The sequence below is a fragment of the Trachymyrmex cornetzi genome, unplaced genomic scaffold (assembly GCF_001594075.2).
Source record: "Trachymyrmex cornetzi isolate Tcor2-1 unplaced genomic scaffold, Tcor1.1 scaffold83, whole genome shotgun sequence".
NCBI classification, from domain to species: domain Eukaryota; kingdom Metazoa; phylum Arthropoda; class Insecta; order Hymenoptera; family Formicidae; genus Trachymyrmex; species Trachymyrmex cornetzi.
Window position 1 is genome coordinate 1,673,031 of NW_017300169.1, and position 16,327 is coordinate 1,689,357.

At 34.2% G+C, this 16,327-nt stretch overlaps 1 protein-coding gene across 1 annotated transcript in view; it reads right to left on the reverse strand.

Annotated features, from left to right (window-relative positions):
* The window catches only part of LOC108768716 (uncharacterized), a 138,420-nt gene that overhangs the window by 96,504 nt on the left and 25,589 nt on the right, over positions 1–16,327 (reverse strand). The window contains exon 3 of the mRNA XM_018519254.1: positions 10,585–10,723. Coding sequence (XP_018374756.1) covers positions 10,585–10,723 — 139 coding nt within the window. The remainder of the gene's footprint in view (positions 1–10,584; positions 10,724–16,327) is intronic.

Genomic DNA, 16,327 nt, shown 5'->3' on the forward strand with positions numbered 1-16,327 from the left:
TTAGGAATATATAGTCAAAAGCCCTTAACGAATATTATGCTTTCGTTAATTACATTGTTATGTGTAACAAGTTGAAGGAGCATGGCAAACAATCAATGTAAATACTTCGCAATGTGAAAACGCAGGATCGACGTGTAATGTTAATCTTTTAATCCGAAAGCGATAGTTAGCCAATTTTTATTGGCACATATAGTGATTCACTCGTCGCTCCGTCATGCTGCAAATAACCTTTTTTTTTTTCGACGATGGCAGTCGGCACGAATTATGGAGAGGGTTAAATTGGCATTTACCGAAACGAAATCGCGCGTAGTATTGTACACGCGGAAGTGCTATCGGCTTTAATTAAGCAATCACGCGTCGGCCACAAATGATCAATCCGCGTGCACACGAATACGGGTCATTCCCCATTTTCCCCAATCGTCCCTCCGCACCCACCTTTTTGATCGAGGCTGGTTTTCATTAGGGTACATCCTCCACCAATCGAGTGTCCGTAATCAATTCGCGAGCGCAACGAGCCGCTCGTCGCGGTACGTAACGCCCGCGTTTGTTGCATGCCAATTATGCACTTCGCCAGAAATATACTCGACGTCCGAGTTTAACGCACATCGAGACTTTCACCCTGCGTTTTCCGTTAAATCTTCCGTTAAAATCACCGGTTTGTTACGCGAAGATTTAACGTCCGGGCGTCGCATGGAATAAAAACTAGCGGACGCTGCTTCTTCGAACGTTCGTCGTTAGTCCACTGTAAAACCTCAGACACAATGCGAAGGAATAGCGATAGCCGATAGCGATAGAAATAACACGATTTCGACCTATCAGAAATCAGATACACTGGAATATTCAGTTTCTGATAGGTTGAAATCATATTATTTCTATTGCTATCGCTATTCCTTTACATTGTGTCCGGGGTTTTAGGAACATCGATCGTTTCGGCCGCGAGTTCCATTATGAGTTGAAATCTAGTGTGATTATTAAGGGTGTAATGTGTTAAATACAACTATATAATTAGGATTCGATATTACATCAAATTAAAATACAAGAGGATCTCTTGTTTCATGACAATTATTATTTATACAGTTATCCGAGATACATGCGATAATGCAATTATAGAATATCTCGTCAGTGTTCTTTATTTCAGAAGCGATCATTAGATAAATTCAATTACAATTCAAGTATAAGTTATATCCATATCTACCACACAAATGGGATTACATATTTTTAATTTCTATTTTGTATAATACATATAATTACAATTTTTACTAGAGAGAGTGAGAGAAAACGTTCCTAAATGAGTACGGATAACGAAGACCGAAGCTTGTGTTCCAATCAGTGGTAAACCACGTTCCTTGTATATATCTAAATTGAACACCGTTTGTGAGGTAAATGCAGAATTCAGATAGGAATGTTGTATTTGTGAATCCAGGGCCTCTATGCCTTTATATCATTGAAGGTCAATAATTAGGCTATTCCGCTTCCTGACGGATGTCAATTTCCGCTAGTCTGATTGTAAAGTGGTCTTTACGGAACGTGGCTCGAGCTCGATTAATGTTTCTTTCTTTCTTCCCTCACGTTCCATTCTCTGACTTTCCTACTTCTCATTCTCTCTATTCTCTGTTCTCTCTCTCACTCGTCGTGATAACGTTACATACACCACTACAAAGACAATCCAATTATGTATTTAACCGACATTGAAAAAAATCTGGCAATAGCTATTAGATGTATATTTTGTTTAATGTATGATATAATATTTAGTAAATATTATTACACATAGTAACCAATTGTTTGGTAATAATTAGAAAAAAGTATAAGATTTACAAAAGTAAAATTAGTGTTTAGTTGGTTTAGATTATATTATAACTATCATCTAGGCTTGGTTATATTACTAGATTTTTTCAGTGAAGATTTGTTTATCTAAGTATTGCTTAAGAAAATACCTGAAAGTCCGACTAGTTTAATTCAGTAAACAGATATTTGAATGGTAAAAAGTAAAATAGTTAAAAAGATTAAAAGTGAAATAGTTAAAAGGATCAAAAGAGGAAAGATGGATTATTATGCCCTATTTTATCTCTCTCTTAACATATATCACCATATCTTTCAATTAATTATGATAATTAGGATTTTATATGAAGAACAAAAAGTTGAAATATTAACGCACACATAATTATAATCGTATAATACCAGAATGGCTTGATCTGTTGAATTGCGGCGTAATGGGAAATTGTTCTATTTATTATGAAAATGATCTACTTCCGGCATTGTCTGCAAGCTATCGATCGACAGTATTGTGCATGGCTGACATTATTACTGTACATGCTGCTGGAATATTGCTAATTAGGTGCCACCGGTAATCAATAAGCACACGATAATAATTTACTATTAATTGTCTTTCTGAATAACGGATTTTACGACAATAATTTATTCTGACTCAATTTCTTATATTAAAGATAAAATCTTATGAGAGATACCAGTAAATTATTAAACATTATTTTGATATAAAAGAATTATTCCTTTTTGCAAGTTCAGAAATGTTTTTTTGAAATATCTAAAAATTTAACTATAATATATAGAGCTGAAAATAATTTGTTTGGTCTATTAAAATAATTATTATTTATTATAACTAAACCGCTCAAACTACTTGCTAGGATGTTAAAACTTTTTGCAGCATTGTCATCAACTCTTAAGCGTTTTACATAACTATTTTGATGATCCAGCAAAATTATTTTTAGATCTGTATTTAACTTAATTTTTAGATATTTTAGTAAAATAAGAGTTGCAAAATACATTGGGATATTATAAATATTTGGATTATAAAAATTACAGTTATCAAAAAAATGTCACCGTTGATAAAAAAAACAGCATATTTTGATATTAATAAATGAATTTAAGGGCTTTAAGAATCGAATGAAAGAAGTTCCGATATTATACAGCTTATTTGCTTTCATCGTTCGATTTAGTTGTTGAGAGAACGCGAAAGACTTGGCAGGATGTCACGGAGGACGAACGATCGAGAGTAGACCGAATCCCTGGCGACGTCTCATGTATAATCCAGAAGTTTGTATCTTCTCGAGAAAACGCCACCTAGTTCGGGCGTGCTCTCCGAATTATGTATAGATGCTTCTGTTTCTGCATCTATGATACACTTTCGTGATATCTTAACGAGATTTGAAATTACATGGACAAGATAGCGCCTTGTGGTATATGCGATGAAAATTGTGTTACATGCATTGCACATTTCATATGCATTACATGCATATGAAATTGAAGGAATTAATGTGTTAAAATTGGATAGATGAATGCAGCTGAACGTTGGCACAATTTTGACTAATTTAAAGTTTAATATCTCGGGTAAAGAAATAACTTGTTTCAGTTTGATTTTTCAGCCGTCTTAATTTTCTGTTTTCCTTATATTTGCACCCCAATCATAAAATGTAAATTGTTGTAAAATATTGTTTTATATGGATATTGCTTAACATTCTTTCTTTTTTTAATACTATTCTTTACGAACCTTTAAATATCTTTATTAAGTATGTTTGCGAAAATTATTGTTGAGCGATATTTGAAAAAATGTTTTAAACGTTGAAATCTTATCTTTTGAATGCTTAAAACTCCATGTCTCTGCAATGATTTCACCATAAATATTAATACAAAGTGAATCTTGAAAAATTGAAGAATAAACTTCTACTTTGATGGCGTGTACGGGGGCAGAATAAAATATTTTCTATACATTTCTTCAATTTTGTCGCAAAATATAACATTTTCTCTTTAAAATGCTTTTTAAACGCCGCTCTGCGGTCATTTTTCGCAAAGATATGTAACTTTGATACGTAACTTTGAATTTGTTTCTTTTTAGCTGCTTTTAAATGAACCCCTATTTTTTTTAACAGTATACATCCATATTCATAAATACTAATAAATTGGAAAACAGTCAATAATACGTTGTTAATAATAGTGATTTCAACTAGAATATAGAAACATTCTACATGATTTAAAAAAAAATTAGGTGATTACTTCCTGGTTGATGTGTTATGTCTAAAAAATCCGTTCATATAATTAATTAATAACTGTTGTAGCAACAAAGTGCAAGTAGCTGCTCGTTGCTCATATTTAACAGTGCACTGAAAAAAGCATTTACTCATAACTTGTTTCCATTCAGATGACTTTTTATAGAAATGTGGAGAATAGCTAGTAAACTAGACAGAAAGACGCTTCATTAAGCTGCTCGTGTTCATGAGGACATATGCATTTCGCAACCATTTCATACATTTTTTCTGGATGCCCTCTTTTCATATGTTGTTTAAATACGCACGTATAGTTATATGTACTCTTCATTATGAGAAATATCAGCGGCCCCAAAGGGTATAAAGCGAGTTGTACGAGTCGCGCTTTTTCGCAACTGCATAAATTATGCTCGTTTGCCTTAGTAAAAATTTACCAAGGCAAACGCTCTTGCATACGAGCGATATTAAATTCTTATTCACAAATTGTTGGTGAGATAAAGCGTGCACTTGACTTCCTTGTCTTTAATAATTCTGCCAAGTACTCGGTATTAACAAGAGCATGAAATACCCATTAATGGTCGTGTGACGATGCGTCTCGCATTTTTTAGCATTAATAAAAAAACAATTTCCTTGCGCGAGGAAATAACCGGCGCCTGTAATTCTCTGTATTTTCCCACGCAAGACTTCGCGTGCAATATTCGCGGAATTCATCTCCGAATAATATTTTCGCTGTGTGCGTCGCTTTTTTTTAAGCATCGCGCCGACACAAAAGGCCATTTACAAATTACGTGTCTTTCATTCATCGCAAAACTAATCCGACGCGGAATGGTACGCGAAAAGCGTCCCGAGGGCGTTTCCTCGAATTTTTTCATTGTATTTCGGAAGCAGTCGGCAGACTCTCGCGCCGTTTCAATTACTTTATGCAAACGTCGCGATTTCGTAATTTTCCGCCCGTATCGATCAACACGGACCGCCATCGTGTTTACGAAAACTCTTTTCTCATTACAGGCCGTGTTCGTGTAACCATTTTCATCGTAACGCGATGTAGTTATTTCGAAAAAAAAATTTGACACAGCTCGATACACATCACATGCTTAAACAAAAACGAGCCTTACATAAAAAAGATTTTATTTCGTTCCATTCAGACGTCGCCGATAGACGGCTCGATCAATTTCACTTCGAGTATGACGTGAAACAACGTTGATGCTCGCGAGAAAACAATCAAATGCATTCACGGGATATGCAAAATCTGCATTGGATCGGCACCGATCGTAACACCTCGATATTTGCGCCAGCAAATTCGGACTCGAACGAATCGAAAACGGAGATAGGCTCGCACTCGCGAAAATATTCGACGGGACAGATACGAATACGATTTTCTTTTTTTTTTTGATGATGCATCGTGATAAACGATGTAAATTTTTTTCGGCCGGGAAAGAAGGGGACGAACAGGTCCTGTGGCACCTTCGCCACGGACAGAAACAAATTTCGCCTAGTCGACAGGACAGCCCGTTCTTTTCGCAGTTATGCGTTCCTCTTTTTCCTCTCTCTGGCTAATTTCCGTTTCCTCTTTTTCCTCTCTCATTCTTTTCCGTCTCGTGTTCTCTCAGTCTAAAACACTATACGTCTATCAAATAGCTCAAATGACATATTTCCCTTTTCTACAAATAATTCATATATTTAACTATGGTAAGTGCAAAAAATTTTCTCACAGGAGAGATATCTTTAAAAAAAAAATCTTATTTTTAGAAAGTAAACGTTAATTGGCAATTTATTAACAAAGAATAAAAGATTGTATTTTTTCCAAAAATATTTTGTCTAAAAAGTAATAATTAAAATTTATTATCTTAATAAAATAAACAAAAATGAAAAATTGTAATATTTGGACATACAAAAAATATTTGTACAGTCGAGAAATTTAGTTTTTAAGTTTCACAAACACACGGTTATTTTTGCGAAGCTGTTTTGTTTATATTAAGACATGGTATTATGGATAATCTAAATTTTTAGATACTTCAGCAAAATTATTCTTTCCATGTAGAAATTTAGTGAGTTGCTTACAACTCAACTTGAGGGAAAAAATGCATAATGTACGGTATACAGCGAATGCAAAAAATATTCGTACAGAGAAGGTTTTTAAATAAAGGTCTTATTTAAAAAATAAATATTAACTAGAAGTTTATTAAAAATAATACGTTTTGAGCACGTATTATAGAACTGTTCAGAATTATTCGGAATGGAATCCAAACAGAATTTAGTTATTTCCTACATTGTATTTTCTATGATATAATTTCCGATCGGAATCCTCATTCTGAACAGTTCTATAATACGTTGCAGAACGCGTATTGATTATTAATAAATTATTAATTAATGTTTTTTCTACAAATAAGGCTCTTTTAAAATCAAAATCTTCCTTGTACGAGTGTTTTTTGCACGTTATCTATGTATTATATTATTTTTTTTTTTTTATTAATTTGAGTTGTAGGCAACTTTGTTGAATTTTTGAATCGGAAAAACGGCTTTGCTAAAGTATCTAAATATTTAGCTAGATACAGACCTAAAAATAATTTTGTTAGATTATCAAAGTACTTGTGTAGTGTGTTTAAATTGATTGTTAGAATGTTGAAACTTTTTCTAGCATTATTTATCATGCTTGAGTTTCCTACATAATTATTTTAATGGTCCAACAAAATTATTTTCAGATCTAGCTAAATTTTTAGATATTTCAGCAAAATCATTTTTTCTGTGTATCAAAATAATTCTGTAGGATGCTTAGCTAGTTGTTAAAATGTCAAAATCTCTTACAGTATTGTTCATCGTGCTTGAGTGTCCTAGGGTAGACCGAATAAATTCATCACAGGGCGAATTGGATCAATGTAAATTTTGGGACAGTTAGTCGAGATAGTTAATTTTATTACTTCTTTGTTTCAAAAACATTATTTCGATAGGCCAATAAAATTATTTTCAGATCTGTACTTAGTTTTTTCAGATACTTCAATAAAACGGTTCTTTTCGTGTGATATAATTCTTATTGTTATTATAGTATGAAAGAATATCTCTAAAACAGGTATACTTGAAATTAATGCAAAAGCGGCATCGAGATATCGAAACTCAATGTTTAAATGAAGAACAAAGTTATTTCCGAAGTCGTCCCCGGACATTCACTGTTTCGCAGATTTACAACCTCACCGTCCAATCTATGATATGGCAGTTTCGTCTGCTCGATAGGTATACAGTGCTTTATCCTGGACATGTCTCGTCACTCGCGGGTGATTTACGTGACCCGGTCAAGAATCGAAAGCCGCGAGCGATAGCCAGAATTGCGGATGCGTTATTTTTTCGAGGGAGCCTATTCATCGGCACCTGTCGTGCTGAAACCGGCTTTCACTGTGTCGTGGAAAAAGAAAAAGGGACTCATTCGTATGGCGCGACCATTTAATCGATCTCGCGAACCGCGAACGGAGGTGTTTGGCGAAGATAAATTTCGGCGTTGATCGATTCTCGGCAGTGCGATAACGGCCACCGGCGATAATGCCGTTTCCCTTCCGTGGCCTCGACAAAATCGAGCATCGTGCCGATTTATTTGTGGGTGAATTTTATTCCAGTTGCTGAATCGGGCAAATTAGTGTTGCCGTTTCAGCAAGGGGAAAACTTGATAAGCGCGCAGGCGGCCGTGTATTTTACGTGATTCGCGTATGAATTATAATGCACATAATTAAACGGTTAATTGAAACATACAGATTTAATGGCGGCTGGGAGCAGTGGAAACGCGAACGAAATCAGTGTAAGTGTGTTATCGTAAAATATTCGGCTGGCCATGCACGGCTTTTATCACTTAATTGCCTATTAATGTCAAAATTATTAAAATCGTACGAAAGATGCATGCATTATAATATATATTTTTAATGGTATATTTTTTTAATAAATTACATCGACTTTTTGTTTTAATCATTTATAAATGTAATAAATAATATACAACAAAAACAAAATAATCTTATTTTTTTTAATCTTCTATAAATCACTGCGTATTAAATAATAACGGGGATACGTATTATGTTGCGGACTGCTTCGAAAATATACAATAATATTTAACGTAATCCGCAAACTATATTTTTTTGTCGCAAACAAAAGAATTGTATAATAAACACTGTGAGCAAGTTTTTATTGAAAGAAAATAAATCCCACGTTTTTAGCGAACGTTGTGATAATAAAGCATTGATAGATATTACAAAATATCGAAAAATATTGTAATGGAACGTATGTTGTTTAACATCATTATATGCATAGAGCAACGAAACGGCCGAATGCGTATATAATTAAAAAGTATATTTGGGTGGGAGAGCATTCAAGACACGAATTAATGGCGCGAGGATGTGCGGAACGGTCGGCGGCGCAAAACCGGTGGACAACTATTTTACAATAAAACAGCACGCCACACATGCGGGCGAAATAGTTTATCGCGCGCAGATATACATAAATATTCCATAATGGCATATATTGTTGGCGGTAACTCAAACAGGCAGGCGGGAGTCTTTATTGGCAAATCGTGAATTAATGAGATGTCAGGTATAGGATTTTATATTTATAACTAGAGAATATTACCGCGCGATTACCGATTTATAGTAAACGGATTAGATAGAACAGGATCAAATTCATCAATAGTAACTTCGTAAACTATTTCTAATTAATTTACAAGATTCGTGTAATTTTGTATATATTTAATCCTCCATCGGCCAAGTTACATTTTAAAGGCATAGTCGATATATTGATTGTAAATTTTATTACATAAATTTAAATCTGTAAAAAATAAATAAAATACAATCCGATTGCTATGATAGTAAAAACTTGTTAAAATATTCACAAGTATGCAAGATTTTTTTCAGATATTTGTACCTACAGTTTGAAATAATATAAAAATCTACATTAAAGTTCAAAGATCTAGGCTAGTAGAAGATGCAAAATTCCATATGGCCGATTGAGGAGTAAATAATGTAAATGTAGAAAGAAATCGAAGTTACAAACATGTGCATTTTGTCGAATAAAGTCTAACAGAAATTGACTTATTGCGGGTGCAAAAGTTTTAATGTATTTTATGATAAATATCGATTGATGATGACATTATACGCAATTTATAGTGGATACTAATTCGCAGATTTTAACACAAATAGTTGCTGAAAAGTTGAAAATTGATAGGTCGACCATATTTTTGTCAAGTTTGTCCTAACTCTTATTATAGGAACACTAATAAAACTGCCTCAAATATGACATTTACAACTCACCGGTTCGCGTAACGGAGGCACAGCAGTGTCTCTCGCGCCATTCTTAGAGCCACTACCGTATCTCCAGATCACAAAATCCATCAAAATTCTTTTATATTTTCATCTAAATTAATTCCGCCTTAGTCTACACCAATTAAAAATGACGTAACAGCAATGTTATAATTTTGCACTCAACAATATAACTATTATATAACTTCAATCATGTGTTTACATTTCTATTTTGAGTGCGAAATTGGAACGTTTCTTATAATGAAAAAATGTAAATTTTTTAATGGTATATTACAGTGATGTAATTAATCCTTTGAGGATTAGAGCTTTCTAATAAAGTAACTTATGGAAGATCTTGCTTTCTAAAAGTTTTCAGGGTTGTTGAATTCGATTTTGGTCTCAGAATTCTAAAATTTAAATTTTGAAATGATAATTTTATTATCGATTTTAGAAGGTTTTTGGTATTTCTGAGTTTGAATGTGTAGCTTGAAAATATTGAAAAAATGAATAATTAATGTTGGGCTCTTGAGATATTAAACAAATAATAAATAAAAAAACGGGCAATTAAGAGCCTTAATACACGGTAATTGGTGCGATTATCTTATAAATATATATTTCAATTGTAAATCTTACATAACTATAAAAACTGAATGTTTCGACTCAATTCGAGCCATCCTCCAGCTGTATTAAATAATAACAAATGAAAATATTGAATTTTAAAAGAATAATAACTTCCAGGAAGGAGAATTTAGTGTTATGAAAGATCTTACCCTGAAGACCTTTTAAAGGTTTTCAGGGTTGCTGAATTCTATTTTAGTCTTAGGATTCGAAAATACAAATTAAAAAAATAATAATTTGATTAGTAAAACTCGGTTTTAGGTTTTTGGCGTTTCTGAGTTTGAATGTAGCCTAAAAATATCGAATTTCAAAAGAATAGTAATCTTTATGAAGGAGGATCCAATGTCACAGAATTCATAATCAGAGTTTGAAAGTCAGTTTGAAATCAGTACTAATTGCTTTCGTAGGTTCAAATAAAACGAAACTGGAAATTTAATGTTACTTTTTAATTAAAAACTTCCTAAAATCGAGTTTTATGTTAATCAAACTTTTTTTAAAATTATAGCCGTCATATTGAATCCAACATTTTGAATTTTGTATTTTTCACCTCAGATTCGAATAAAGCATTACCAAATTACCTCATTCGATAAGTTCATTTCATAAAAAAATTGAGCGAGTAGTTTATAAAATGAAAGGAGATGTGATTCCAGGCGCGCGGGGTTGCCGGTCCACAAATAGTTATGAAAGAAATGCATACTTACAAATCACCGTTAGATTGGCTGTTTGATACGTAGTGGCGAAAGACGGCGCCTCGGTGGAAACTTCGCATTTGTATTGACCGGAGCTCTCCAGGGCGAGGTTCTTCAATCTTAACCATCGCTGCTCGCTATTCGCTTTCGTCTGTGGACAGAAAGAATAGCGAGGTATTTGCTTTGCTAATGGAGGAGTTTTGTTTCGGGACGTGATGTTGTCGTGTAACGACGGATTTGGACTCAGACCCCGAAGTTAAGGCTTTACCTACGCAATTGTGTACGTGCACTTTGCGTGCGACCGATATTACAGCCGAGACAATCAACGTTTGATTGTATTAGACGAAGCAATGGAATTTCCGAAGATAACGCGGAATCCAATTTTTCGAATCTCGAGTCTCTGAGACGTACGCATCTTCAAAAGTTCAACGTAGTCGTAAAGTTTGTATACTGTTAAATTTATAATGAAATTATACATATATCTAATTTGAGTTATTTAATTCATTCGAGCCACTAAATAAGATAAAAATTATACAGGACTCCCAAGTTTTAACAAATTTAACCTTTAGATTGCCGGGATTTGAGATATTAAACCGTCCTTTAAAAGTGGCCAAATTTGTGTCTTGTATCATGTATCAACTATATACAAAGTTCATATCATAGGCCGAGTCGATATATCGGTTTCCCGGCAGGATAAGTTAAAGAAAAAATTTTGGATTATAAAATTTTTAAATAAGTATTAATAAGGGTTTTTAGGGACGCTGAATTTGATGGTAATGTCAAATTGTAAAAATTTTCACAATTATTAAATTTTTCCATCAAAAAGTGGTTAAAAATATTTTGATTTTTTAACTCTCCTTTAGAATTACCCAGAGCTAACGACGTGAACGTAGAGAGTATTTATGTAGCTCCTTTTTTCTTTTTTTCCTTTTTTATTTTTTTCAATTTTTTTCTTACATATGTTTCTTACAGAAAAAAACTGATTTTCCTCCAAAGCCGATACATCGGCTTTCCTGCAGTCTTAAGGTTAAACGTACAAGATGGGATATAAAAGTCAGCGCGGTACGCAAAATTGTTATTTAAAAATACTTTTGTTCTTTTATTTAAAAATACTCATTTAGATTCAGAAGCACAACATGTATCCGTACATGTTTCCATGTGCTTTCGAGTCATTCATACAACAAAAAAAAAATATAAATTATGGTTACATAATTACGTATTTCTGCGAGGGTGTGACAACCATGGAGCATGAGTTACGACGTAAAAAGACCAGGTGTAATATTGCGCATAATAGCTGAATAATTTGAGACAAATTTCTGATTAGTGGCAAATTCCTAATAGCGGTTTTGTATTGGCTTCAAAATCTTAACTCCTGCCTAATCAAATTCATGTCCGCAATGCATCCTAATCTGTTATTACCTGGCCGGTGTTATTACCGAATGGATAGAGGTCTCCCTCCCAATATGATTACGGTATTCTGATATTCGTGTTCTTAACTGCCGATCAGTTTGACCTACATAAGATGCATCACAGTCTTTATATGAAATTCTGTAGACGGCATTTCTTTGTGAATTGTTTGATAGTAAATCTTTCTGGATTTTAATCAAACGGCAGAGCTTATTCATGCTATAAAAGGAAATTTTTGGGTGAATATTATTAATAATTCTTTTACATTTATTTCAAATTGTATTTACAAAAGGAATTGTAAACATGAGAAATTTATTAATGACCGATTTATCAATAATTTTGATGGTACTGTTTTTTTTATTAGGGATTTTATTCTTTAAAACATGGTATTGAATTAAAGTCCAATAGATAATCATTATTCAATAAAATTTTAATAATTACTTCAAAAATTGTTTTATGTAAAACTCCGGATTTGAGAGGAAAAAGACCCTATTGTTTATGTTCATAGCCAATCCCCCTTTTTGCAAAAGTGGATGCCGAGACAAATAATTCAGGTATCTCCTCGCAAAAATTGATTTTTGATAACAATCAAATTTTGGATTAAGTTAATAGTTTTTGGAAAATTAATCCTGTTATTTCTCACTTCCATTGTGAATTATAATCTTAGGTGTACAGAGTTAAATAATGAAAAAAAATATGTTGAAGCCACGAGAATCACCCCAATAATATCATCCACACATCGATAATGTAAAACTGCAGGGAGGCCTCTAATATGCCTCTTTTTAAATCCTGCGTAACTATCAGCGATAATAGGCTATAAAGGGGAGACTATTGGAGTCCCAATTTATAAATTTCGTTATCAAAGGTGAAGAAAGATTTAAGAACAAACGGTACTCATAAATTTATCTTTAGAAATATTACAATAGTTCAGAAATAAAATTCATATCTATTAGAATATTAGATACATTTTTTATAGCCAAATTTATTGGGATGTTAGTAGAGAGTGAAATCATATCTAAAGAAATCAAATGAATCAAAGTGCTTATACTTTTCCATTTTTCAAAACCTGCGGACGTATATACAGTTTATATGGCTGCCTGCGATCATTGTTCAAACAGTAATGCATTTTGCAGCTGATTGTTGACAGGGTTAATTAGACTACCGCATGTCTCTATCTGTCACGTAAGCCAGTGCTTGAAGAGTCGTATCCCTGCAATCGGAATGGTGGTCAGCGTGGCGTTGTCTTCGCGGACAATGTGCAACGACCGTTATCCACGTGCAACTTCATTGATAGCCATAGTGGGGTGGAAGGCGTGGGAACGTTTGCGGCTTATCGATAATTCATGGCCCGTTACCGGAGCCCGAGACACGGTCTCGGTTGCTCTCGCATTAGGTTCGATTAGGTACATCCGTAGTCCAATTAGCTTTCCGCGATATCCGACTAGACGGGCGCGACGACGCAGGGAGCCCCCTTTCCTGTCCCGTCATTCAACGTCTAGGAAATCGAGCGTTCGTATCGATCGTCGAATGCTAACTCGATCAATACCGGAAATGTCGCGCACTACGATATGCCAATACTCGCTGCCGATTTGCGATGTCGCGTCGATCATTCGACATCGATCCATCTATTGGATTATAAATATTGAATTCCGCGGTGTGCACTGAAAATCTAATTAATTTTTAATTCTAAAATCTTCATTTAGAACCATTGTGGCGAGCTCGAATTTGATCACGATATAGTAATAACGTTATTTAAATTTGATTAAAATAATTGAAGATTAAATCTAACTAAAATCGAATTCTCCCAATTTCAACCGAATTATAAATCAATTAATTTAATTATAAATATGTTTTTGGATGATAGAAATTAACAATGAATTAAGGGCTCATTATGCTGGCACATTTTTAGATTCTGTGTACATAAGTGCACTGCAGAGAGTCTGATAACAGCTACCAAATATTGAGTGAAATGTTTGATTAATATAATAAAAAAATGTTCGATTACAATAAAAAAAATTCAATTGGAAGCACTAGTGCGCACTGATGCATATTAAAGCCGTTGTACACTGATTTAATTTAAGTATAAAAGTGGAATGCAATATTTTGAATTATAAAATACTTTAAAATATTTTACCTAATAATACAATAAAATATATGAGTATTTCAGTATTTAATCGATTTCTATGTTTATGTATAAACATATCTTTACGTTATTTTGTGTACGACGACTTTAGTGTGCACTGAGTCCAATTAAGTTTGCTATTAATCCCTTTAATATTTAGTAAGTATTACCAAACATAATAATATAACCAACTGTTTGATAAAATAATTTTGCTTTTCTTGATAATTAGTAAATATTATTACTAAACATAATAATATAACCGAATATTTGTAATACTTACTAAATTTATAGGAAAGTAAATTTAGTCATATTAACCGAATATTTGATTTCACTCAACATTTGGTAGCTGTTACCATATTCTTTTTTTAATATGTATACAACCGTTGTCAAAGCTTCTGACTAGTATATAATTTTTCGATCATTGTTATCTATAAAATGAATATTCAATCTATTTTTTAATTTATATTATAATTTAATGAAATTTTTGTTGTACTCAATTTAAGAATTTAGTTTAAGAATACTTTAAATACTAGACCGAGTACTAGACTATATTAAAGTACTTGTATACTAGATTTTTATTTATAAAGATTCTTTATCTGAGCAATACAATAAAATTACTCATTGATCGAAAACGTTTGGCAGCCATTGTATATTCGATATTTTGTATCGCAATTTTAAGTTTCTTCATCAAGTTTCTTGACTCGAAATATTTTTTGCGTGGAGGAAAATGGATTTTATCGGCTGCTTTCAATATCGTCGTTGAGACGATCGCACGGAGCGGTGCCGCACCTGGCTCGCTGCTGCACGTCCGATAAAAGCCCGTCTCTTTCGTAATTTCCGGCTACATTAACGGCATCTCCGGCGCGGCGGTCGATTCGTCGATCTTGTGATATTCTGATAATCCACGTGATCTCAGACGCCGAGGAAAATTGCCGTTGGTAGTGACAGGCAGTCTCCACCCACGATCGACGATCCGGACACGCGGTGATGGCTAATTAAAGTGAATTAGGAATTTCAGCCTGTTCGCTATGTTCAGGAGATAGGAAACTCTTTGATCAATTTAATATCTACATGCATATATTTTTTCCGCATTTAAATATGAAAATTTCTATATTCGATCGCAATTTATGCAATGAAGCAATTTATTGCTCCATTACATAAATCATTAGTTTTTAATAGATTTTATAATTTGGAGGTAGAAAATAGTCACTATGAGCTCGTATAATTACCATCTTTTACAGACGGTTTTTAAAAAGTGTGTTTACACGAACAAGCATAAGTCGTTGTCTAAATTCCACTCGGCGAACTTCCTGCTTCACGTTTACGAGAGACGCCTAACGCGCGCAAAAGTTTCGAAGTTGCATAATGCGCGTCCCGATGACACGACAGGATAGATTACGCTCGTAAACCGTTGTGGAAGGAACGCATTACGGCCGTGGGAATCGGGAGGAAGGAACATTTCCACAGGATGACGTTGATATTTATCGGTTCTTTTAATTCCAAGTTGTTAAACTGTTGCGTATGAACGCATTCAACGAAGATTGTCGATCATAAACTAGTGGTGCTTTATTTAATGATGAGAAATACTCAAAGTTCCTGGATCGTTTGCGAAAGTAGCTCTCGTGAAAGATTCAGGCATCTCTTTAATAAACAGAAATTCTCATATCTGAAGTGGTTATGGCTCTTTTTCTTAATGTAAATCCTTGCTTGCGGGCGCGCGTTTCTCTTCCCCTCCAAGGAAGCATCAAGAAACGTATCACCCTCTCGGATAAAATCTTCTCGCATAAAAGCGCAGCGCGTACATACGCATCGCTGTAACGACTCGGCCAAAATGCCTCGGCGTTACGAGCGTAAGATGTAATTCCTCAAAATGTGCGGTGGAGTTTACGTCGTGCATGTCGGGGAGAGTAGCGGATTTTAAGCTACGCGCGCGAGCATCGCGGCGTCGCGATGACTCGCGTCTTCTGGCACTGTAGGTCGTAAGAAAAGCGAGGAAAAAAATATAAAAATAAAAAAAAGAAATAACGAGGGCGATGGGGACTTGCCGGCGTAATTTTCTCGAGGTAATAAACTAAAAGCATCTCTCCCCGGCTGTGTGCCCTTCCACTGAATCTGTCCATCGTCTGTACAGGCTCGACTCGTCTCACCTCGCCACGGCTTGATTCACCTCTCGGCTCGGCATGGTGTTGCTCTCTCTCTCTCTCTCTCTCTCTCTCTCTCTCTCTC